Raw genomic sequence first — 25,124 nt, 5'->3', positions numbered from 1 at the left:
CCTCAAATTCAGTTATCCAAAAAGTACAGTGCTGATACTCAGTTAAATCTCGACTCACAGACACGCAAAACACTAATACTACAGATAAACTTCATAGCTTCACGTCAGAAACATGAGAAAATCTGTTCCAAATGACCATTCATATTCACATACAGCAATTTCATAATTTCAGTCGCACAAACAATTGAAAGCTGCATGCAATATTCTAAACTACTTCAAGTCTGAGAAAAGAGAAAGTACTGGTCTAATTAGGAGGTGCTAAGCTTTGACCGAATTAATAGAAAAGAGGGCAAACTTCTGTCAAGTACCCTCTGATGTTTTGTTAAACATCTGTTTTCCTACTTCACTTCCTGTTCTCTCTTTCTCTCCCTCCCCCACCAGACAGGAAATTGTCTTGACAACAAATGAATCAGCTAGAAGTGGAACTAAGCAGCCATCAGCTGATTCCTCATTGTTTACAGTCACAGACACTTCAAAAAGACTTGCTACTGTTTTCTTCCTAAGTGACCTTAGCTGTTCTAACTTCATTTCATTAAAATAAACGTTTAAACACAACAGAACAAGCTGTTTGAAGAGCCAAGTAATGATTTTCATCTTGAGATACAAAAATCAAGAAACACTTCACTCAAAGCAACTGAAATCATAACAACACATATCGTAATTGTTAAGTCACAGGATCTACCAACCTTCTATTTCTAGATTTATCTTTTTTAAAAAAAGAAAAAAAAAAGCCAGTCAAAGAGAAAAAGCTGTAAATAAAATCCCAAACAGCAATACAAATGCATTTGCTCTTTAAAAGCCATCTGGAAAAGCAACAGTATTGTTCATGGTCTATAGCAGCCTCTATATTCTTGTAATGTGCTATTACAAAGCCAACTCCACATTAGTATTACTGCATTTTATTTCTAAACTTCTCTTCCCTCAAGAAAACTTAACCCCTATAAACACAGAGATTGTGAGAAGTATTTCAGGTATTCAAATTAGTATTCAACATAGGCAGTTTCTACAGGAACTGACCTATTTTAGGACAGTGACAGGATTTATATTTTATCAGTTAGGTATGTTTAACAGAGTTTAAACATTCAGTACACTAGATCTTAGCCCCAATAGTTTTGGGCTGCCTATCTCACATTCTAAAACAGTATAAAAAAAGTTCAGATTAGTATGACGTTTGAGATAGCATGCAAGTAGCTTAAAGTAAACAAAAAAAGAAAACAAGAACTATGGACAACCAACTCCATAGTGAGAGATTACACCACTACAATTAGTTCAACTACACAGCTCTGAAAGAGTTCAAGTGTGCCTCTTACCACAATTGCATGCGGAGAATGCACTAAGGCCTTAAGTTCATTCAGGTCGTTCTCAGCCTGCAGAAATCGGCATAAGAAAAAAAAAAAGTATATAAGGAGGGTGGATTTTGAATTCTCTCACAGATACTATAAATTTAAACAGTGGTTAATACAGTCCTATAAGCCCTACGTTACCTTATCCCATTCTCCTTCCATGACATGATTGCGGAATTTGGTAGCAGAAGGATGTTCTAAACGACATCCTGACTCTTGCATGAGGAGATCAACAGTCTGGCTGCAGGAGAGATACAGTGTAAAAAAACCCGACCAGTTTTACCCTCACAAATACACCGCCTGCTATGATAACAGTTTACTATATTTTAAAGTCAATTTAAGAAAACAAGAATACTATGACCAGATTCAGATGCTTGTTCAGAAAGAGGATCTCAGTTGTCTGAGACAGGTAAACAGCTACCTCTACCTAAAGCAAGTTGTCAATGAGCTTGAAAGCTTCGCTGAAGCACCATGAAGTCTGTGACTTACCAGCCACCACAGCCATCCCTGCACAGAAGATAAACCTCATGAAGGAAGATACAGACTAGAAAGCTGTTAGCTATTGGCTGCTATCCCTGGCCCCCTCCCTGCCTCCCCCCATAAAAGAACAGAGAGCTTCGACATCTGTCACAGGCCTGATTTTTTCTTCTTCCTTACATCTTAAAAGACTGGCTCCTTAAAAAAAAATAAACAAACTCATGAACCTGCAGCCCTCCCCCTTTTATACTAAAAATAGCTTATTTACTGTGGTGTCGTCTATGAATAGTCACGAGTTGTCTGCTGCTGTAAACTTGCCTCTTGTGTCAGAGGCAATTTATTTTACGTGATAAGTTCTTCATAGCAGACCCATTCCACCGTGTTTTGAAGACTTCTTTTGTGGTAGCTACATAAACACTTTACAGGACTTTTCTAGCCTCCTTCCAAAATTATGATATGCTAGCTTTAGTTTTACTCACAAAGTGAGTGTTGTGATTAAATACTTAAGACTTCCCTTACTCCACTGGGAAATTATTCTCCCTATTCTGATTTTAAGAAAGGGCCAACATATTCATTTGTTGTTTACAAGTGAGATTATTACCAAGAACACGTGTCCAGCACAAATCTACAGAGGCCTTCACCATTTAGAGGGCCAAAGGTTTTCAGAGTGAGACCAAACAGCCTCTTTAAGTGGCAGTTTACTTTGTGCTCGCTTCCTGCGAGCTGACAAGCCAAATCTTGGAGCTCATCTGCGAAAAGCCGCCCCCCCACGCCCAGCTGCGGGCTCCATTATGTTTACCAGATAACTTCTCCCCCACTGACACATTTGTATTGATCTACCCTTATCGGTGTGCAACTCGACTTCCATATTGCCATTCCTGGCAGGGAAAGCTCCCGTCCTGCCCCTTCGCAAAGACACCGGCCCAGGCTTGGAAAACACATCTCCGGCTCCATTTTTCCCAGGAGCGGGCCTGCCCCACGGCTCTGCCTCACACCCGGGCACTGCTCTCCCCTCTTTGGGGACTACCAAGCTGCGACAGGGCAGCTCTGGCCACCAACCCCCGCTCCGGAGGTCCCTTTTCCTTCCCTTCGCCTCTGCTCCCCGCTCTGGGCAGCCCATCCTTCGCGGGGACCCCGCGCCGGACCCTCCCCGCGAACACGGGGGGGGGGGACGGGGGGCTTGTGTGCGGGACTCCCCCGGCCCCGGAGGGACCCTTCGGTCGGTCGGGGCGCCCCGGCCAAGGAAGGAAGGAAGGACGGAAGGAGCCTTCCCCCCGCCGCTCCGGCCGCGCTGTCCCTCGCCCACCGCGGCCACTTACTTGAGCCCCAGCCCGTGCAGGTGCTGCCCGATCAGCCGGATCACGTCCTCGTCGGACTGCGAGAGCCGCTTCTTCTTCTTCAGGGCGCTGCCGCCGCCGCCGCTCCCCCCCAGCTCGGCGGCGGCCGGGCCGGGCCCCCCGGCGGCGGGTACCCCGTTGTTGACGCCGAGCCCGCCGGGGCTGCCGCCGCCGGGGCCGCCGCTGTTGGCCGAGGGCAGCAGCCCGTTGGCGTGGGCCAGCTGGTCGCCGGCGGCCGTGCCCGCCGAGGCCTCGCCGTTCTGGGCGCCCAGGCAGCCCAGCTCCGGGCCCTGCGGCGGCGGCTGCTGCTGCTGCTGGCCCCCTCCCGCCCCGTTGGCCTGCATGGCGCTGCTGGCGATGCCGCCGCTGCTGCTGCTGCCTCTGAGCGGGGCGGCGGTGGGGGCGAGCCCGGCGGGCAGCGAGGGGGACTGGGACGAGGTGAGGCCTGCTCTGCCCGCGGACGCCCCGGGCTCTCCTGCTCCCTCCACCGCCGCCGCCGGGGAGGCCCGGGCTTTCTTCCGCGGGGGCGGGGAGGCTCCGCCGGTGTCCGAGTCGGAGGAGGAGGAAGCGGAGGCCAGAGTTTCCTCGCCGAGAGCGGCCGTGGTGGGAAGCCGGGGGGGCGAGGAGGGGGAGGCGGCGGGGGCGAGGGGAGGCGGAGCGGGGCCCTGCGCCCGCCGGGGGTCCCGGAGGCAGCGCCGCCGCCCGCTCGGGGCTCCCTCTGGCGATGGCGGCCGCCGCTGCCCTGAGCCCCCGCCCGGCAGCCCCAGGCGCCCGGCCCGCTCCGCTCGCTGCCCGCCGGGTTTGTCTCCTCTCAGCCCAGCTGCACCTAATGGAGTCCGGGCCGGGACGTCACAGGAAATTCCTGCACTGCCCCCTACACACACTTCCGCCGCCCGGGGCCGCGGTGGGCACGGCCCCACGGCTGCCGGGGGGCGGTGGCGGGGCGGCTCCCGAGGGGCACAGGGACGCCCCGCCGGCAGCGCCCGGGTGGCCGCCCGCCCGCCCGGGGTCCCCCGGCGCCTGTGGGGGCCGTGGGCGTCGTGCCCGAGGGGGTTCCGGGGGTCCCGGGCGTGTGCCCGGCGTGTCCCCGCGCCCGGCGGCCCTGGGGCGGGAGAGGTGCGAAGGTGGGCGGGCAGAAGGCGCGGGGGGCGCCCACCGCCCCGACGTGTCCCGGTGGGACCGGCTGTCCCTGTCACACCCGGGGCAGGTGACCGGGCACCTTCTGGCAGCGGGTAATTTCCTGGTGCAATTTGGACGACGAGAAATGGGTACAAATTGAAAGAGGGGACATTTAGGTTAGGTGTTCCTAAGGGTGAGGGTGGTGAGACACTGGCACAGGTTGCCCAGGGAGGTTGTGGATGCCCCAGCCCTGGAAGTGCTCAAAGACAGGTTGGATAAGGCCTTGAGCAGCCTGATCAAGTGGGAGGTGCCCCAGCCCATGGCATAGGGGTAGGGACTAGATGATTTTAGGGTCCCTTCCAACTCATGATTCTGTGTTTGCATTTTTTAAAAGAAAGGGAAATGCTCAATGAGGTCACATCCTGGTGTTGCCCAGGTTGGTTACTGGAGGATTTCAGACCCGTTGCTGGTCTTGTCCCAGTCACTGCGTGCACGGGCATGGAAAGAGTGGGGAAATGGCAGTTGTGCTGTAGATCTTTCAGGAATGTTGAGAGTTGGGGCACATTTGTCAGGACAAGCTATTGGAAGACACTGGGAATTTTGGGGTCCTGGACTCTGCTCTGAGGTCTCCCTGCTGTCCTTCCTGTGTGATGGAAGGCAAACTCAAAACCTGAGCCAAGTCTCTGGTCAAGTCATGAGACGAGTGAAGTCTTCATCTTTAAAAATAGCATCTTGAAATAATACATTGTACGTTACTTGATTTAGAGCCTGTAATTTTTATCTTTGGTATGCTCAAGCTTTTCTTCAAAACCCAAAGGGAAATAACAACACTTTTTTTTCTCAATGAAAGCTGAGATTAAAATCTAATCATCTTCCCCTTTAGAAGCTGAGGTTTTAGGAGCACCAACTTAGGTTAAACTAGAAAGTTTGGACAATAGCACTTTCTTTCGAGTGGAACTTTGAAGAACTCTAACTGAGAGTTGAGACCACAGGCCCAAGACCAGTGGAGAAGTCTGTGAAGGGACAAAATCCATGAAAGAATTGAAAACAGAGGAGAAGATGTGACCACGTGGAGGCCTGGCCAGTTGAAGTAGATACCTTGGCCCTGTTTAGAGGCCTTAAAAGGTATTTGGTTGATAACAGCCAAAGAGCTCTTACACTGGAGGGAGAGGTTGGAAAGAGCTTTGTTGTTGACCTCTGCCCAGGTGTGGCTGTAGGGGTAAATTCAATATTGGTCTTCTGGAGAGGAAAATGTTGATTTTGTGTTCTTTAGTTCACCCACTGTTGCTGGAGAAGACAATGCTTGTGTTTTAGCCACTTCACCACTGCTGTTTATCCTCTCATCTCCACTGCTTTATCTTTTCAGCATTCCTGAGTTCTTCCTTGGTCCTCCCGGATGTCATCACTGAATCTGTAATTCAAAAGTTTGGGTAAAGATGACAGGAACACTACAGAGAGCAGCACAGACCCTGTGAAGGCACCTGAAAGTGAACTCTAAAGATCAAGACTAGGTTTCAGGAAGGTAAAGTTGTTCATCATCCTTTCCTGCCCCGTGCCACAGTGTTCAGGGCGGAATGGGGAGGTAGAAACCCCTTCCTGCTGTACCAGTTGGTGCCACTGTCCTTCCAGCTGCTGGCCCTGCCACACTGCTCTCACACCGCCTGCAGAGCCTGGCCTTCCCTAGTCAGTCACTGCTTTTGCTACCTGCATGTGCCCTGCTGCTCCCACACACTAGTGTCTGTCTTGATGAATCTGTGTAGAGTATGTCTGTGATATAAGAAATGCAGAATCCCTTTCCTGTAGCTGGGCAATGTCATATGAGCAAGTGGCTCTGTATACCCAGCTGTGGTAGACAAGGGTCTCACAGGTTGCAGTTTCCCTCTCGCATTTCAGTTAAATACTCTCAAGGAGTAAGAGTAGTGTTCGGGGCTGAAAAGAACCTAAAAGATAACCTTTAAGAGGTACATATTAATTTTATTGGAAGTTCTCCCCACCACCACCCCTCACACACATATTCTCCTTCCTTCTGGGAGGATATATCCCAGCACAAATGCAAAGAGCTGGAGGAAGAAACTCAGTATTGTTGGGATGGTACAGACCCTAGCTCCTGTGCCAGGGGGAGCTGGGATGAGACATCTGAAAGTTTCTTGGGATCTCAGGTGACAGAAGGGTGTAGAAGGGGAATGATTCAGAATCCCACGTGTGAAGAGCATGCCTCAGCCAGATCTTAGCCCATGTGTGTGTAAAGTTCCTGGAGCAGTTTCTGCTGCCGTCCTCCTTTGTCACCTATGGCTTTCCTACTCATAGGGAAGAGCTTTTCCTTCTCCTAGGCTTTTCCTAGTCACCAGGAGAGGATCTTGAGAGATAGGTCTGTGACTAGCAGACTTTCCTCTCTGTGCTGCAGTAAGGAAATAGAGACTCAGGAAAGGGGTAATGGCACCATGCTTTATCAGTCTTCCATCAGCTAAGCCCTGATTTGGATCCTGATTCTATTCCACACCCGTATGAGAGAAGGCAGATTTAATAATCCAAATAAGTGTGCAGCTTTTTGAGCAATTAGACAAATGAACTGGTAAATACACTTGTGACAGATGAAACATAAGTATGCATTCATCATATTCAAGCATCTTCAAAGTTTCCCAAAAGTAGAGAATAAATGCAACAATTCAGCTGTTGTAACAGGTGACAAACTTAAAAACACTCAGAAGAGGAATTTTAAAGACAAATTTTGGCAAACTTACATACAGTTGTTGTAATATCAGCCAAGTTACTGAATTAGAGGCATAATACATTACTATTCAGAATGTGTACAATCCTGAAATTATTGTAATTCAAACAACTTCCTATTATAGACAGCCACATCTTTAATTGAAAAGTGTTGCAGAAACACTTCTTAGTTATTTTGGCAGTTTAGAAAACTGAAGAGACCCATCACTCCCTATCAAAAACAACCAGTGAAGTGACCAATGTAGAATATGTTGAACAAGTGATATCTTTAAGTGTAAGAAAAGTGTCTTGGAACATTCTAGACTAAATACAAATGCTTGAACAGCAAGAAACACTTCCATTTTCCAGGTTTGGAATGTAAAAAAAGAAAAAAACCCCTTCAATTTATCATTTATGGCCTGACTATAACTAATAAAACTTTGACTAATTTCTCTCTCTCTGTTTTTTTTTTCTTCTCCATTTTGCCTTAGAGGAGGATGGGTCAGAAAGTCCAGATTCTGAATAATAAGAAGGAACTCTCATTAAGGGCTTGGGTTATTTGATAATAACCACGTGAGGTTGCTTCAGCAGAGCTGAAATATTACAAAATATTAGAGAAACTCCTGGAGAGATGGTTTAGCAGTCAAAGCTGCATGATGAAGGTAATTAATCATTTGATTCCCTCCTATCAGGTGTGGATGTGTGTATACTTTTCCTTTTCCTATGCTTCTGCACCAAATTTGAGGTTACTGGAAACAAACCAACTAACAACAAAGAACAAAGGAAGAAAGAATAATTTAGAACAATGGCAATTTCCGCAGTACCAGCTAAATAAATGTTTGAACAAGCACCTAGATATGCTTGCAACTTCCAAAAGATGAGATATGGATGAAAGACAACCACCTTCCTTAAACAGCATTTCTAGAAAGCATTCAACAGACAATAAGCAAATTATACTGGTCTGAGATTCCATCACTTCATACAGAGGATGGTTGATACTTAAGTAGAGGAGTAGAATATGGAAAGCCAAAAGTTGGCTGGAGTTGCAACAGGTGAATCAGCAGCAAAAGGAAGAGAAGGGAAAATGTGGGCCTGCTGCAGAATTGGGTCACTGAACTGCCCATAAAGGTCAAGGAAAAGGCTGAAGGACTCCTTCACCTTGGGTTTTACTGGGCTTGGGCTTTCCACATCTCCCAAGCTTCTGTGGCTTATTCAGGGTTTAGGGTGGGAAGGAGACTACTCACAGAAAGTCCACTCTGTCAAGCTGGGCATATACAAGTCCACTGGACCAGATGACCTGCATATGAGTGTGGAGGGAGCTGGCCAATGTTACCGTGTGTCACCCCCTGTGTCATTTGAAAGGCCATGGTGTTTAGAAGACTGTAGATGAATGAAGAAAAGGAAAATGTTACACCTTTAAGTTCAGTTGTGTCTGGCTCTGTGTCACTGATTTTGGGCTTAGTGGTCAAGGGGAAAGCAGAGTATGCCATTTAAGCTTGTCTTTATTAAGGCTTTTGGTAGGCTTCCTCAATAACTTTATAAGTGGGGAGATGTGGATGGGGTGGGCAGACTATGTGTGTGAAAAACTGGCTGTACCACCAGGCTTGAAGAGTAGTGTCTCATTGGTTTGAAGTCTGACTGATGCCCAGCTGGGAGGGATTAGGGATCAATAGTGGAGCAAATCCTGTTTGATATATTCACCACTCAGTGGGTGGGACAGAACACACCCTCAGCAAGTTTTCAGCTCATCTCCATGGCAAGCTGGGGGGAACAGTTGATGTACTGGAGGCCACAGATGCCATTCAGAGTAGCCTTGGCAAGCTGCAGGAGTGGGCCAGTGAGAGCCTTGTGTTGATCAACAGAGCCAAGTCTAAAGTCCTGAATGTGGGACAGACTGTCCTTGTAGAACATTACAGACTGAGAACCAACTGGCTTGGGAGTAGCCCAGCAGAAAGGGGCCTGGCCATCACACCTACAGGGCTGCATTATGGATATATTCAGCAGGTGTGTGCCCTCTGTGCAGCACTGTGAGGCCACACTGGATACCCACTGTCCAGCTTGGGCTCCTCCAGCAGCAGCCAGGTCAGTGGAGGCTGCTAAGGTGGTTGGGCCTGGAGCACGTCCTGTGTGAGGAAGTGGGTTTGGCTACACCAGGATCTAATTACAGTGTTCACCTTCCCAGGGGGAATTATAGGGAAGACGGCACAAGGCTTCTCTCTGAGATGAGCACCAACAGGACGACAGACAAAAGCGAGAAGTTGCACCCAGAGATATTTCAGTTGTGTATAAGAAAACAAAAGTTCAAAGTGAGAGTGGTCAAGTAGTGGAACACTTTCCCAGAATGGCTGTGGACTTTCCATCCATGAAGATAAAACTAGGCTGGATAAGGTTTTAAGCAACCTAGTTTAGCTTCGAAGATAACCCTGTTTGGAGCAGAAGGTAAATCAGTGACCTGCAACTTTAATTTTGGTGTGATTATAAACACAATTCCTAGAAGAACCCTTGTGGTATGGGGGGAACAGTATTGTCATGTCATGTTACTGATACTACATCCCAAAGCTTCACTAGTGTCATCATGTTGCCTTGTAGATGAGCTCACATGGCAAGGATAAGGGCAGTAGTGCTATTGTTGCAACCTAATTAAATATTAGGTAATCACACTGTGTCTTCTGTCCACCAAATTCATGTGCATACACTAATGTCGACCTTTGCACTCTCCTGGGCAATCACAGCATGGTGTGGTCACAGAGATAAATGTCCAAAAGTGCTGAGAATCCCATGTGGTACAGAACGTCCTGTTATTATGTGGACAATGCAATCTCTCATAGAAGAGCATACCTAGCATGGTTTTGCCTGTATTTCTGTTGCCATAGGTGTCTTTCTGGATGTGCAGGACACCATGCACTGGGAGAACTCAGACTTCCATGTATGGGCAGATAAAACATGCATGTGCAAGAAGTGTGATGCCAGACTGGTACTTACTGTGCAACTTCTCTGAGCATATACAGCACGACAATATTGCATATGCTGTGAATCTGACGTGTCAGACTTGCTTTGCATGCATGCTTTATCTGTCTGTGACTATCCTAGATATCAGTTTGTAAAATCTGTCTGTCTATACTGTGATATATCAGTCAATTTTAGCTCTATTAGGAAGTTATGTGTAGGCAGGATTTGGAAAGGCAGTAGGCCACCATGTCAGTGGTTCGAAGAACTTGCAGTGGACAGAATAACAGTGTGCTTGGACTTTTCTTTTTTTCCTCCACATCTTGATAGACATAAATGTTCACTCTTTATGGAGTCCCCTTCTGACCACTGTGTGCAGCAGGAACTGGCACGTATTCCACAGAAAAGCCTATCACTGGTTTTCTTCCATGAAGCTTTCCAAACTCGTTGTTTAGAGTGTCTCCTGTGGCCTGTGTTCCTTAATATTAGTGTGTTGATTTCATGTCCAAGTCTCAGATGGGTTATCGGTGTTTTTAGGTGAGATTGGATTTATCCTTCTATTGTTGCAGTTATTTTACTTTTCCTACTTGAGGGCCCCTCCCCTGCTTTTTACTTCTTGCTGGCTCTCAAGGCAATTGTTATTTCAGGCTTGTTAATTGTGTCTGCCAACTCCCACACAGCTCCTAGAGTCTAACCCTGAGTGGGGTAACACAACACCTTCTGTTGCCTATCCTTTGAATTAGGACCTGTTTCTCCCAGAATATGTACATTAGTCCTTTCTCGATATGACTTCTGTTTTCTCTGGAATGTTATATTGCAATGAGCTCTCACACCTGGAACTAAACATTCAAGACCAGGCATGTAGACTGTAGTATCTCATATCCACTCTGGAATGGGCAGAGAGGGGAAATTATTACATAATCACCAGATTACATTTTAACATTAAGTTTGTGAATAGCTCCTTGGAGCCCTGGGATTACTTAGTAATTTTTTCTCCTTCTTTATCAGGAATATATGGTTTTCCATGTCCATGTTTAAAAAAGTAAGTGAAGCTCCTTATTTGCTTTGGGCAAGAGATTGAAGGTTAGTGTCACAAGAATGTCACTGCACTACTATTTCAGTGCCCCTTATTTTAAAGGGAAATCACTAGGGTTTTTTTTGCAACTGTATCTTTCCTTAAAATACAACTTTATGTACCAGCCTCTCCATCTTTGTTGGTGCATAGTATTAACATCAGAAATAAAGAGCCACAGAATTAGAGAAAAGACTCCTTCATGTGGCTCTGTACATTTATATAGTAAAAGGTCTTCACCACTTCATCTAATTTGTAACTGCTTGTTGGTACATCAGCTCTGGCACTTGCTCTCACGCTTAAGACCTCATAAAGTTTCAAATAGCTACTGTAATAAAGAACCTAAGACACCACCAATAATCCAGCCCAAAAATAGTTTTTCTGCATGCTGGAAAAAGAGTTTTGTTCCAGAACTGGACTGGCCTGAGATGCAAGAGTGGGAAACAGAGTCATGACAGCATTGCACTGAAGGCTGATCACTCAAGCTTTCAGAAGGACAGTCATGCAAGACACAAGTTTCTTCTGAGGCTAACAGCAGGCGGTAAGATGTTAAACCCATGTGATCCAATGACCTTTATACATTATGATTTCCAGAAGAGTTTCTTCAGATCCCTTGCCAAAGGCTCCTGGTACCTTAGAGTTTGTTTTGTTTTTTTTTTTGTCTTTGACCAATATATTTGGACCTTTGGTACTAAACCAATCTGATTTCTCAAATTGAAAGCGTAACATTCACCAAATTTTCTATAATACTTGGGGGGGTTGATTTTGTTTTTTTTTTTTTTGTTTTTTTTTTTTCTAAGAGGGTACAATCTGCAGAATATAGGCAGAGATAGTTTTTACTGAGACATGTTTGGAGCAACTAATACACCGTATTTGAATCTTTGCCTCACAAATAATATAGTAATTTCAGATACATGCAGATTAAACCTTTATGCTTTTGTGGCTTCTCTCTTAAAAAGAGGCCCAAGAGAGTTTCTGAATCATGATGTGGTAGGTAGGCTTTACTGACATTCATTTGGCTGCGTTAGTCATCACCATAGTTTGACTAATGGGAAGGACACCCTAGATATTGTCATTCCTATTTTTATCTATCAGGGCAAGATGATAAAATAGATACAATTACATCTGTAGAATTTTTTAGGAGTTCCTAGTTTTCTATAAATACTAACACCTTCTTTGTAAGCGATTTCTATTTAATAGCACTTCTTGAGAATGCCACATGTGAGAGAGGAGCATGTCCTGCTGGATACTGTCAGAGCTAGGAGGCATGGTGGGAAGTAGTTCCAGCTGGAAGGAGGAAAGGGGAGTTTTGTAAAATTAGGATCAAAGTCTTGATCTTTTAAATATTTCAGTGCACGTGTAGACATACGTCTGTGGGTAGTACTGTTTACTGCATTGTCACAGTTGGAACCAGTTTTACGAATTATAACAAATCTGTCACCTCAAAGTAACTAATTATTTTGTACACCGTGGCCAGTTCAAAACCTCACAATGCTTCCTGAAATGAGCTCGAGTTTTCTGTCCTAAAAAACAAAGACTCCTCTCCCTGAAGCTAAAAGAATCCCCATGTGTTGTTAGGAGCCCCCTGCCAAAGATGTGCAGTGCCAAAGACACAGCTGAACAGAACTAATTTCATTTTGCCAGGAGCATTGACACAAATGCAAAGTAGGTAGCTTGATAAATCTACTTTGCTGTTGTTGTTGCAACAATGGTATTAGCAGGAAAACCTTGACAGAACTTTGTTTTTAAAAGACATAGTTCATGATATTAATCTAGCCTGACTTTATACTTCTCTAAGTTAAGCACTTGGCCCAAGCTGTTTTCTAGGCTTCCTCTGGAGAGGTGGAAGTACCCACAAAGGTGCCACAAAGTCCCAGATACTTATCGTAGAATGGGATGTATCACTTTCTGGTGTCTTGCAGTGACACTGGGGGAGCTTAGCCCACCTACATTACAGTACATCACTAACTCAGAGGTGAATTGAGTTAAAAGAGGTAACTTCTGCCCTAAATTCTACCACTGTAATTGTAGATTTGAAAATGCAAACTGACATGTTGGGTGAAAGCTGCCAATGTGCCACTGACAGCCGCAGTGAGTTACGGCAGCGGAACACCTACTCCCGTGTTACTGGGAGGCCAACCCATGGCTCACGAGTTGCTTGCAGCTCAGAAGCCAAGCTGAAGCTATACTTTCACATCCCTTCTTGGTGATCTGTCATCATGAGCTTCAAGGTCATGATGGTTCCTAATACTCAGCTGTGGGAGGAAACTGTCCAGGAAAGGATGCTGAGGGCAATATTGGCGGATCACCTGAAGAGCAGCAGGTCTCTAAGGACCCTAGGATGTCCTTCAGGGATCTCTGAGGGTCTAGACCTACTACTCTTATCCCAAAGCTGCTCCCAGGGCTCACCATCCTCTTGATTCTTCAGGGTTTGTGTCTTGTGACTCTTGGGCCTAGCTAGTGTCTAATATATGCAGTTCATTAAATAGCAAAGGGTAGTCACTGCTGCTCAATTAGTTTTGTTGCTTTAGAAATATGCAGACTATTAAAATTATTATAGAAATGTTATGATACATGCACAGGAACAAAAAGCAAGATGAAAGCTTAATAACCTTTACTGATTAAATGCAGTAAGCATTCTGAATATACAAAACTGCCAGCAGTTTCTCATTATTCTCACAATCTCTTTTCCTTTTTCTCTTTTCAACAAAACTCTGAAATATGCCTTTTGTTCACTAAACTCATTCATTTTTCATATTAATTTTTATATTTTGTAAGTTCACTTACCCATAACAGATACTTGCATGCCTTCTTCAGCAATATTTTGATAGCATTATTTCAACACTGAGAAGAGTCTTAGGAGTATCTACTTCATTGTTATAAAAGCTTGACCATATAGATACCTTAAAATATCTGGTATCAACATATTATGACTTCACTGAAATCTTAGGAGATATTTGATACTAAAACATCCTTAATTTGTCTTCTACTCAGAACCAATATATTACTATGTATCCTACTTTTATAATTTATTAAATATTAGTATTTTTATCAATATTGTTAGCAAAATATTAATAGTGTTAATATATGGCAAATATGTGAAAAATAAGACTGTGCTACTTTACATATGTTCTGAAGTTTTTCATAGGAATAACAACTTTAGCTATGCCATTCAACACCTTTAATAGTTTTTATCATTTTACCTGTATAACATGTATACCTATAAACATTAATTTAAATGGTAAATAATGTATATAACAAACCCTATGGATAGTTGATCTGATTTTTTTCAGCTACAGATAATCTGAATACAGTAAGTTTAGGCAGATTCAGATTGTCAACAACTGCTTCCATGACCTCACTTTTGAAACAAGTCTTTATGAATAATATTGCATAGTTATTGCACTGTTGGGCATTTTTGGAACATAATTCAAATATTGATTTTTTTTAAATGAAACCCTCTAGAATGCTCAACCTGCTGAATTTTACATTGTGCCTTTGTGATCCTCACAGAACAGTACTAGCCATGTTTCAAAAGGGAGCATTTTCAGAGGCAAGGCAATATAAAGCCTCAGAGATGGGGAATTTTTGCTGCTTGGATAAACATAATCGAAAATAGATGTAGAAATCGTCTTCAGTGGTATTCAACCTGTGCTGATTTATGCTTTTGTTTTCTTGATCAGTGGACGTATATTAGTCTTCTCATTTCTAAAGATGTTTTCATTAAGGAGTTTCAAGTTCAACTGTCATTTTTGTTTGTCATTACATTGGATTTCTCTTTGTACAGGTCAGGCTGCAAATTTTTCTTTCATTTTTTTAAAAGGTTTTCATAGGGAGGAAGGAGGATCATATTGTTCTGAGTGACACTGGCACGCAAATAAATAACACTGAAACTTGGGAGAGTGTTAATTAAAAATTATTATAACCTGACTGACCTGACTTGGCATTGTGGTATCTTGCCAAACTGGCTCTTTATTCTTACGCGTGTCTGATTCGTGTTTGTGGCGGGAAGCTAATGAGTTCATGGAATTGTTTGGCTTAATCCTGCTTTCTTTGCACTGCAGAAGTTTTATGTGAGGAAGAATAAGGAATATCAGAATGAGGTTCACTGGGTATGACTCATGGTGATTAACCTGAGTAATATCTGGTATAGATTTCTATTTTAATAAGTTCAGGTAGATGACAGATTGGGCCTGTTGTTTGTTTACTTAAATGAGATATACATTTGTTTAAGGCTGGCTTACACCTGTGTAAATGTACTGACTTCTGTGCAGTCTTTTTGTAAGTCTTGCTGGTGTGGGGTCACAGCAGGGTCCACTAAAACAAATTAGGATGTATTGAGTGATGTAATTAATCAAAAACAACCTAACACCCGACATGTTGTAACTTCTGATCACATTGCCATCCTTTTAGCTCTGCAGAAGAAAAGAAATTTGGGTGGCTGTGAACAAGAAGGACCGGAATCTGACTTAGAGAGGTTCCCTCAGTTAAAAGAGAAGCAGATCTTATCTTTATATTCATATGTGCTACATAGACATCAAAAGGCTGTTTCTTAAATTCTTTGAAGCAATATGGTTCGAATGTTTGGCCTATTCCTCATTCCAGTTTCCCCAGGGATGCTGGACTGTGGGCTGGGGCTATAGAAGACAAAGGTCTCCGGCCTTAGCCCGCCTTCCCAGCTGGTTCCTGTGCTCATTAGCTGGGGTGGAGTGCCCTGGTGACACACCTATATAGCATCTTGTTTTGGAGCTAGCTGGTAGGAGCGCTGTGCTGAGCTGTGCAGCCATATCCTACATTTAACTATAGGTTTATATGAGTAATAAGTCAGGTAGTTAAACCAAAGTTATTCACAATATGTAGCACAGGTGACACAATTACCAAACACACGCTGTGGGCCCCCCCTCCGTGTCCACTACTGTATCCAGGAATTGTTGGCGTGGTTTGACACGTGGGGTTGTGAACAGCACAGGAGCATTCTCAGTAGGATGTATCATACTGTCCTTTTTTTGCATCTCCTGTTTTTCATAATTTTTGGTAATTTTTCAGGAAGAATTCCTGGAGGTTAATTTTTTCTGTTTCCTTAGGAAGGTGTGGGTTAGTAGCTGCAGTCCAACATTACATTACATTGCATTATTTACGGTGCATACACACTGTATCTTTAACATCCACGTACCAGTAATCCTAACAGGCCCAGGCAAAGTGAACCCTACTTTTGTAGATATTTAATTTGAACATAAAATGAATGAATGTCTGTCCATGTCCCAGTAAGCTTGCAGTTTAGAAAGAGGAGACAAAATGGAAAGGCATTATAAACAGAACAGTTTGAATAGGGGGGATTCCGCTGTATGTTTTTTCTTAACGTTGGCATCAGTCTTTCAAACTCTTGGAAGGGAAGTTATTGAGAAGCGATGGGAAGGGGAAGACAAATAGTGGCACAGTAGTGGGAAGGGAAATTTGACTCAGAGAAGCTTTTGGTAACTGACTTCATAGAAATAATACAATAGCAAGTGGAGGAAAAAATCCACGGTCAGATCACATGAGGAGTCAGTCCAAAATTTCCAAATAGGTTTGCTGATGTTTGTTGGCAGCTTTTAACTTCAGCTGGAAGAAAAGAGCCTCTTTTCTCCACAAACCAGAATTAATCTGTAACGCTTTTCTCCTCCAACTCAAGTGACTTGTGTTAAGGGAGCAGCTTTCAGACAAGGACCTTGGACCAAGTCCTGTTTGGGTACAGTGGAAGATTTCCAGCTGCATTTTAAAGCAGCATTCACCTCTTGTGTCTGAACTGTTAATTTGCAGTGGGGTCACTCCCAACTTACACTACTGCTAGGACTTTAATGGTCTAAATAACTGCACCTGCTATGGTAATGAAAGTGTGCATAAAAGCTCAAGTAATTTAGAAAATTGGATATTGTGTTGGGGTGGGGAGAAGGAGAGAAAGGTATAAGGGGCAAGAACTTGGTCAAAAGAAACAAAGATTTCAGATCACTTGCTGTATTATTGCTACAGTGTTATCAATGCTGCTAATGCTTTCAGTACTTTACCAACTGTATTCAGCTTTGTAGTTGAATGTGTTGCAGAGTGGGAGGGTTTTTTGAGTAAGAAAAGAGGGAATTAGAATAATGTTTATTTAAAAACAACCCTTCCTATTATTTTGCTGGCATTTTTTTGAGGCTGTGAGGTTTGTTTAAGACCAATCCCTAGCAAAAAATAGGCCATTGGATGTCCTTGAATCATAAAATCACAGGGAAACAGGACTGGAAGGGACTTTGAGCAATCCATTCCTTGCTCCAGTCTGCAAACATGTATACCAATGTGATTCCAGATAAATGTTTGTCTAACCTGTTTTTGAAATCCTTTGCAGCCTCCTCCAGCAATCTATCCAAGTCCTTATTATGCCTACTGTAAAAAAAGCCATTTCTGATATCTAATCTAAAACTCCCACCTGCAGTTTACACCCATTACTTCTTATCATGCCATGCTGGGCATGAAGAACAGCTTAATTCTCTTCTTCTCTGAATCCATCTTTTATGTATTAGATAATGCTTGCATTCTCCTGTGTGTGCCTTTTTGTGTACATCTGGACTTGGATGAAAATAGGTTAAAGGAAAAGATGAGAAAAAATTACATTTCTGCCTGAGACAGTCATTTTAGCTGATCAGGCAGCAAGTGGCTGAAATGGAGGAGTTGGAAAATGCTGGGCAGGGCAGGGTGATTTGCTTAAGGCAATCTGAGGCCCTAAACATAGTGCATGAGAGAGAGGCTGATGCCTGCCATGTGTTACACATCTCTTATGACAGTGCCTGTTTGGCATTTCTGTCTCACCTGCCCATGTCTCAGCCTGTATCTCTCACCCGTCACCTGAACTGTGGCCAGGAACTGTAGGTGCTTCTGTGAAGCCTGATTTTCAGGGATTAAGTTGGTTCTCTGTTTCCATTTTTAGTTCTCTCCATTTCAGAAGTTAGAGAAGGGTAAGAAAAAGGAGGGACTGAGAAATGTGGCAGCTGGTAACCGCCCCACCGTCCTTAATTCAGTCCTCAAATGTCAAACTCCAGATATAGGAAATATCCAGGAAATACCTTCTTCCTTCCCTCTTCACATCTTACAGGTCCTGGCAAAGGTCCCCAAAACTCTGTTGTCCAGAATTATCCCAAACATGAGTCCCTGGCTACTCTGCTCCAGACCAGTATCCCTTAGCATGCATACTACAGAGGCTTCTCAAGCATCCTGCAGACATTCCAAGGCTCTTAGGAGCACCAGCCTGCTCTCATGGCACCCTTTGACTATCTACTGTGTCCTCTCCCAAATGTCCACAGCCATGCCAGCCTCATGGTATTTGTTCAGACTGTTTGGCATCTAAAAACTGGAGCTTTATGGTTATACAGATTACGTATATGGTAGTCTGTATAATTGCAGGTAGTTTACTTGGTGCTGCCTATGCTTTGGATGCATGGAGCAGCTCTCCGGTATTCCAGGTCTAAGGCATACATGTGGGTGGGTGAAACCAGCCAACCAGATACACTCCTCATCTCATGGGGTCGTTTGTGGGGTGAACATTGGTTTGTGCCTTTGGAGCTGACATCTGAACAAAGACACAAAGCATTTCACACGATTTGAAGCTGTTGTCTGCAAACCTGAATAGTCACTGATTATTCTGGAGTCACATTTTCTTTTCTGTGATGAAGACCACAAACTTACTTGTAAATTTAAAACTATGAAAACTCATGTACTTCTGCTAGTTGTGTAATTCTGAGAGCTGGGACCTGAAGCATAAGGTTATAGTGCTATTTATACTGCTGAAATGTTTAGACTTTCTTTGAGTGAATGGGTATTTTACAAAGGGGAGAGGAAATAATTGTTTCTCATGTCACTTAATTTTTGAAAGAGAAAGCCTATGGAAATTATTCCTCAAGTCCCTGGAGTCTAGAATTGCCTCATTCCACTCTAGCAGTGAACATACTTCACAAATGTGCAGTATGACAGAATCTTACCTGTAGGCTAAATTTCAAAGACAAATCTTCATTTTGCTAGTTTCTAAAAGAACAGTTTGTATTAACTCTGACTGAATGTTATTTTTATTAAGGAAACCATTTCCTGGTCTTGGAATGGGAGTGACTATTAATATTATGGGTATAGGAATTGGTATTATCTCTGATTATACATGTCTGTTTTTAAATGAACCTGGAGAAGTCCCCCAAGTGTTTTCTGTTGGTAACTGTGACACCCAGTGGTTATTTAAAGAATTATATAAATGTAGTACAGACAACTGCAGTGAACCTAAAGGCTACACAAAATGCTGAGGTTTACACAATAAGTGTGGGCTTTTAAAAGTAGTATTCTTTTCCTTGGTAATGTGTACAGATAGTAAAAATAAGCTGTTTTAGGAGTTGTAAGGCTTTCATCCGTTTAGTTTATGTTTTGCCATATTTAAAACCCACACATACATGTATATCTTTGTATTTTCTTGTACAAAGCTTTTTCATACGTTGTGAGACTGAGGTTGCAGTTCTGGTGAAACGCTGACAAAAAGTAGCTTCATCGCTATGAAGTATGAAATGGCTTTTAATTCTTGTTGGCAAAAAGCTGGCTCAGAAGAAGTATGAGAGATAAAAGAACCTTGTTTCCTCTCTTTTGTTTGCCACTGACTCATTGTGTGGCTTAGAACAAATTGCTTGTGTGCATGGCTGATAAGTACTTCATAAAGGTGCAAGGTGTAATTAGTATTAATCTAGGTGGCATTCACCTCCAACCATTTATGCCACAGTCAAGAATGATTAAATTATATGCTGTGTATAATGCATCATACTTATATTGTAAAGCATAATATTACTTTATGAGCTGTGTTACAGAGCTCTGAATACATATACCTGGTAAATGAGAAATTAAATTGTATTCTTTAGAGATCACTGACCATAAAATATTTACTCCTGGGGGCATGTTTTAAATAAAGGAATAGCATCAAAATTCAGAATATCTTAATTGCAGTGGACCAAGCAGCATGTGCCATATATATATATATATATATATATATATATATATTAATCTATCTACTGTTTGGAAATGTCTCAGGGAACTACTCAGGTAAGAAGAGTTACCCAGCAAAAGGAGCAATGTCACAGGGCATCCTCTTATAAACCTGGAGATTAGACAGAGCTGCAAAGTCAGTTACTGCCTAAGGCCCTTTTTTTGGCTGCATTAGCTGCAGCTATACCGTGTGCCTCAGGAGTGCACTTCAGCTCCCTGAGTGTGTGCACCCTGTCTACATCCAGGATTGGGATGACATCCATATTCCCACCATTGATTCATCTCTATCCAGTTTTCATGCAGAGAAACTGTGGCTAGAAAGGGAGCAATGAAACATGCTGGCGAGTCCACTTGTGTCAGGGCGAGGAGAGAACCAAGACAGACAGACTGACAGACATACACACACACAAGCTGAAAGGCTGTGTTACGCCATCATTTTGTAAGAACATCAATATTAATTTTTTTGCATTTTTTTTAATGGTTTCACATTTAAGAGTATCATATGAAATATTTGTCACTAAATCCTTAAATGCTGAATTCAAGATAAAAATACCTTTCGAAACTGTACACGTTGGACCTAAATTTATTTATAATGAAAAATACAGTTTTTATATGTCATTATTTGCAATTCTGTAACATTTACTAGTCCTGATTTCATACCCTGCTGCCCCAATCTTTACAAGGACACAAAAAGATAGAAACAGGTAGAAAAGTGTGCCCAAAGAAAATTAAATAATGCTTGATAAAGTGCACTGTTTACTGTGTTGCTAACAGATTGTCACCTGATGTTGTTAACTGCAGGATAAAGAGCGTTTTTGTCTTCCAGCTTCTGATAAGAACAAGTGTGTGTGATACAAGGTTGTTCTAACATAAGAATATATACTGGTGCTTACTGATATACTAACACGTGTATACACTTGGCACAATTCTAGTCTAGTCTCCAGAAGGAGCTCATGAGCAGATCTTTCGCTCTTTAAACTAACCCTGAAACATGGATAATTGCTACAGAAATTTGGTTTTGCTTAGTGTCTCTCCACTATTTATTCTGAGTTTGAATGACTTGGATTCTGGCTCTAGGTCATTGATGCCTGCTCTTGTTTTGTTTTGGTTTTTATATTACATGTAGCTCATTTCAATCCTTCCACTAGCTTGTTTGTTTGTTTTGGTTTTTAGCCTTAAAAAGCTGGATTTTATTCCTCAAAGACTGTACAAGTCACGTTAGAAACTAGTTTGTCTTCTGCTTTGTTTATAGCGTATTTTGCTAGCCAGCATAAACAAAACCTTGGGCAATTTGCCATCCTATTCTAGACAGGATGTCTAACAAGTGGAGTAAGTGCATGGTCTTTTGTTTACGTTGTGAACTGAGTTTGGAGTTTTTTGCTTCCCGGTTCAGTATTCTTTATTCTAAGAGTGTTTTCTTATCCTCTGAGGAGAAAGTTACAACTCACAATGTGCAAATCTACATTTTTAGGTAAAAGAACATCCAGATATGTACTAGATTAAATGTGTTCCAATACTCGAATCAGAGGAAAAAGAGTATGCTGAGAGAAGAAAGAAGTCTGACTTGTATGTTGGTATTCACCTTAGTTGATGTGTTGGGAAGAGCATACTTGAAAGACATGAGTAGTGATGTATTTTACCCCTTCCTACACACTGGGGCCTGGCATGCCCTGGAAGAGAATCTCCTAGTAATTGTTATTAATTGCTATGATGTAGCACTCCAGTGGCTCATGAAGTGTCTCTGGTGTCTTACTGAAACCGAATGTTTCAGATACAGACATAAATATCATAAAATACAGTTTTCTTAATAAAGCTACACCCCTACTGATTAGCCAGTGCCCTGAGGTCTAGTGATAATAAGACCTTCTGACTTAAACCTCCATGCTCATCCCTCTGCACACTCCCTTCTGTGACAAACCAGCTCTTCCAGCACTCAACTTTATTTCAATAGTTAAAAATTTGCTCCTTGTTCTCAAGAGCATCAAGGTCTGGCTGTCTGCAAGTGGTGGCTGCCAGATATGCACATAAATTTATTGATTTCAGGGAGAAAAACAAGAAAAGGGGAAAGAAGAGAGCTTAGGGGTGGAAAAAGAGCAAGAAAGTGGCTGCAGGAGCCTGCTAGCAGAGTGAACCAGAGTGCTCTGCTGGGAGATCAAAACAAGTGGATCCACCCTCATAATCTTCTTCTTGCACAACCCCTGACATGGCTATGTGTGGCTGTGTTTCACCCTGAAAAGAGGTGAATAGAGGACAGACTGCTGACTTACACAACGTGTAGAGGAGATAGAAATGAATTTTTAGACAGCTCCTGCAGCCAGTTCACTGAGTAAAATAACAAGTAAGCAAGTTGATTTTGCATCAGAGTGCAACTAATTTAATAGTTATCAGGCCAGACTCTTGCCTTCTGGTGTTTTGAATGCTGAGATATAAAAATAAAATGTGTGAAATACAAAATAGGATTTCTAGATGGTGGGAGTGAGCAAGATTTTATTAAGGATATTTGTTTAAATACTGCTACAGAAGATGTAATACAGATCATACCATTTCACTAAGTCACAGGAGTTCAAGAGTTGAAAATGGCCATTTAGAACTTGGATGTATAAATAAGTGTCAGAGAAACTGAATAAGTTCTTTTCTCTTGAAGTTGAAAAACCTTCTCAGACACTACAAATGACAGAAATTTCATCTTGTTCACCAGAAAGCCTTTCCAGAAGTGTCAGTGACTCATAGATTCAATGTCAGTCCTAAAAGCCTTCCAGCATGAGGAGAATATGAAATGATGAAGCATCCTCTGCAGCACATCTGCTTGAAGTACAGCACAGCGCTCTTTTAGCACCCATGGCTTCAGGAATACAGGCACTGAACACCCCTTTTCACAGCAAGACAGGATTGTCTCTGTGGAATATTTTGTTTGATTTTTTTCATCTTCAAGTGCAGATAGCCAAGGGAGGAAGTAATTGATTGGTTACTTGTGACTACTGAACAAAGGCCCCTTTAAAGAAATGTCTTTGAGTGTAAGCAAAGTTATCAGTTGTTAACCTACTGTTGATTTGCATTAGAAAATCACTTAGACATTCTTCCTCCAAAAGTCCTGTCTGCTGCTTTGCAGAGGCTCAGATGGGGCACTGTAGCTTTGCTTCACCATCACTTACATTGTGTAGTATTCTGGGAGGAGTACAAGGAAGGGATGAGAGACCAACAGAGAAATGAAAATAAATTAGGGATATAATATATCAGCCATTGATTATAGCAGAATTTCAACCCAGCTGTGCTAGAAATGTGCTCTGTTAGTTTGGACAAGCCATTGCACCAACTGACACCTCACACCCTTATTTGATTTAGGACAGAAGTTTCATGATTAGCTTAAGCCAATCTGAGACTGTACTGCTGCCAAAGGGACATTCCTCCTCCTTCTTACATCAGACCAGGCACCCGCATGACCATACAATAAACTGATCCAACTGAAAACCAGCCCTGGGAAAAAGGAAAAAAAAAGAAGCAGGTATTAGTTTTTGATTGAGTCTGGAAGTTAAGCAAGCTCACTGTTCCGTCTGAAGGTTGCCGGGGCTAACAAAGTGGATGGACTGGGAACAAGCAGCTAGAGGGACAGAGAGGTTAGAAAATCGCCCTCAGTGGCAGTGAGATTCAGCAGGTGAGTCTTATTAAGTGGGTACCTTTCCTTTAGCATGCAGCGTGGCCCAGGAAGGTTTGCTCAGTAGAGAGAAGCAGGTTGTGCTGCCACCCCAAGAGCTGTGCTGTATGCATTAGAGGGGTTGTGTTTTGGGTTAGCTCTGGGCTTGTCCCCTGCAGGAGCCTGCTGTATTGGGTATGCTCCTGGAGCATGTCTTCCATTTTAGGTGATAACAAAAACTTATGGAGATGCACCCACTGTGTACCTGGGGGTACCACTGGTACTAATATTTTTTGGGACCTCTAGATGCTATCATCATAGGAAAGTAGAGCCTGTTTAAACTCTCTTTTTGGAGTAGAGAGGCAGGAATGTAGCAGACCCAGCGCTGAGCAAGAAAAAAGAGACCACAAAGATTTCATGTGGTTTTATCCCCACAAGAGACCGAGTCTTTTCTGTGGTCCTGCTTTCAAGCAATGGAGGAGTGCCAAGGTCTCTGTGGTTCCCATTGGCAATGGTGCACTCAATGCTTTTCCCATTTGTGATTATTACCAACAAAAAGCTCTGCTTTTCTCAGCTCCTGGATGCTTCACCAAAGTAGTCTGTGGACTCACATTCTAGTTTAAATGTGCCTTTTTGAGCAGCATCCTTAATTTGCCCTTTGGGGGTGTTTTGTGCTGTTCAGTGTATTTAAGCACTTTTATTTTTCATGGGCCACTCTGGTAGTTAAAGACAGCAGGGGGCACCAAATCTGCATAGTTCTGTTAAAATTACAGCATCCAGGTCCATGCTCATAAAACTGAAGTTATTATGCATTCTCTCAGTTTAACATCCAGAATTTTGTTCAAGTACTGATGTTTTCTAAGATACCTGCTTGATTCTCAGGAGCTGCAGTGGTGAAAATGGAGGTCGAATTTCCACAGAGGTATACATCTGGGCCAGCAGCAGACCTTTCTCCTGCTGGTTGACATCCCACTCCCTTCCCTACTTGGTGTTGTAGGCTCCAGAGCTCATGCTCAGGATGATGCTCTCTCTAGTACTTAATTCAGGAAGCCGTTTGTATTTACAGAACTGAAGGCTTTGCTTTTCAGTTCCAAAGTATCCTAATATTGGTGTTGTGAAAAGATTTTATGCTCAAGTCACAAGTTTTGGACTTTCTAATGAACTGATCTTCTCAATGGCCATGCAAAATGTTCTCAAATCTAGAATAAGTGATGTAGCTTAACTCTGCCTCTGTTCTTTTGCAGAAACTGGAACTCATTTCTTTCAAATTTTTAAGAAAAAATTCTCTGCAAAATGAAAATGAAACACAAAATATATTATCTCGTGGTTCTTTGAATATTGGTTTAAATGTAATCTGTGAGGATGGATCTGATTCAAAAGCCTTAATGTGAGTGGTTCACACTCATGAAATACCTGTGGGTACACTCAGAAAAGTAAAACCTATTATTTGTGTATATAATATGTATGCA

General features: G+C 42.9%; 1 protein-coding gene and 1 long non-coding RNA gene across 3 annotated transcripts in view; one reads left to right on the top strand and one right to left on the bottom strand.

Annotated features, from left to right (window-relative positions):
• Positions 1-3,501, bottom strand: part of WDR26 (WD repeat domain 26) — a 32,058-nt gene extending 28,557 nt beyond the window's left edge. Inside the window, exons 1-3 of the mRNA XM_017812779.1 lie at positions 3,140-3,501; positions 1,485-1,584; positions 1,311-1,367 (exon numbers count right to left, since the gene is read on the bottom strand). Coding sequence (XP_017668268.1) covers positions 1,311-1,367; positions 1,485-1,584; positions 3,140-3,501 — 519 coding nt within the window. The remainder of the gene's footprint in view (positions 1-1,310; positions 1,368-1,484; positions 1,585-3,139) is intronic.
• A 785-nt stretch (positions 3,502-4,286) lies between these two features.
• Positions 4,287-25,124, top strand: part of LOC108496321 — a 31,500-nt gene continuing 10,662 nt past the window's right edge. Inside the window, exons 1-4 of one of the 2 annotated variants that reach the window (XR_001874417.1) lie at positions 4,287-4,389; positions 5,160-5,401; positions 5,643-5,798; positions 7,474-7,644. This is a non-coding gene — a long non-coding RNA (uncharacterized LOC108496321). Of the gene's footprint in view, positions 5,402-5,642; positions 5,799-7,473; positions 7,645-25,124 lie in introns of both variants that reach the window. The other variant, XR_001874416.1, reaches the window with a different exon arrangement.

Source organism: Lepidothrix coronata, unplaced genomic scaffold, assembly GCF_001604755.1.
Source record: "Lepidothrix coronata isolate B3197 unplaced genomic scaffold, Lepidothrix_coronata-1.0 Scaffold38, whole genome shotgun sequence".
Lineage (NCBI taxonomy): Eukaryota > Metazoa > Chordata > Aves > Passeriformes > Pipridae > Lepidothrix > Lepidothrix coronata.
The sequence above is the reverse complement of the archived record's forward strand: the minus strand, read 5'-3'. Positions and strand labels throughout refer to the sequence as shown.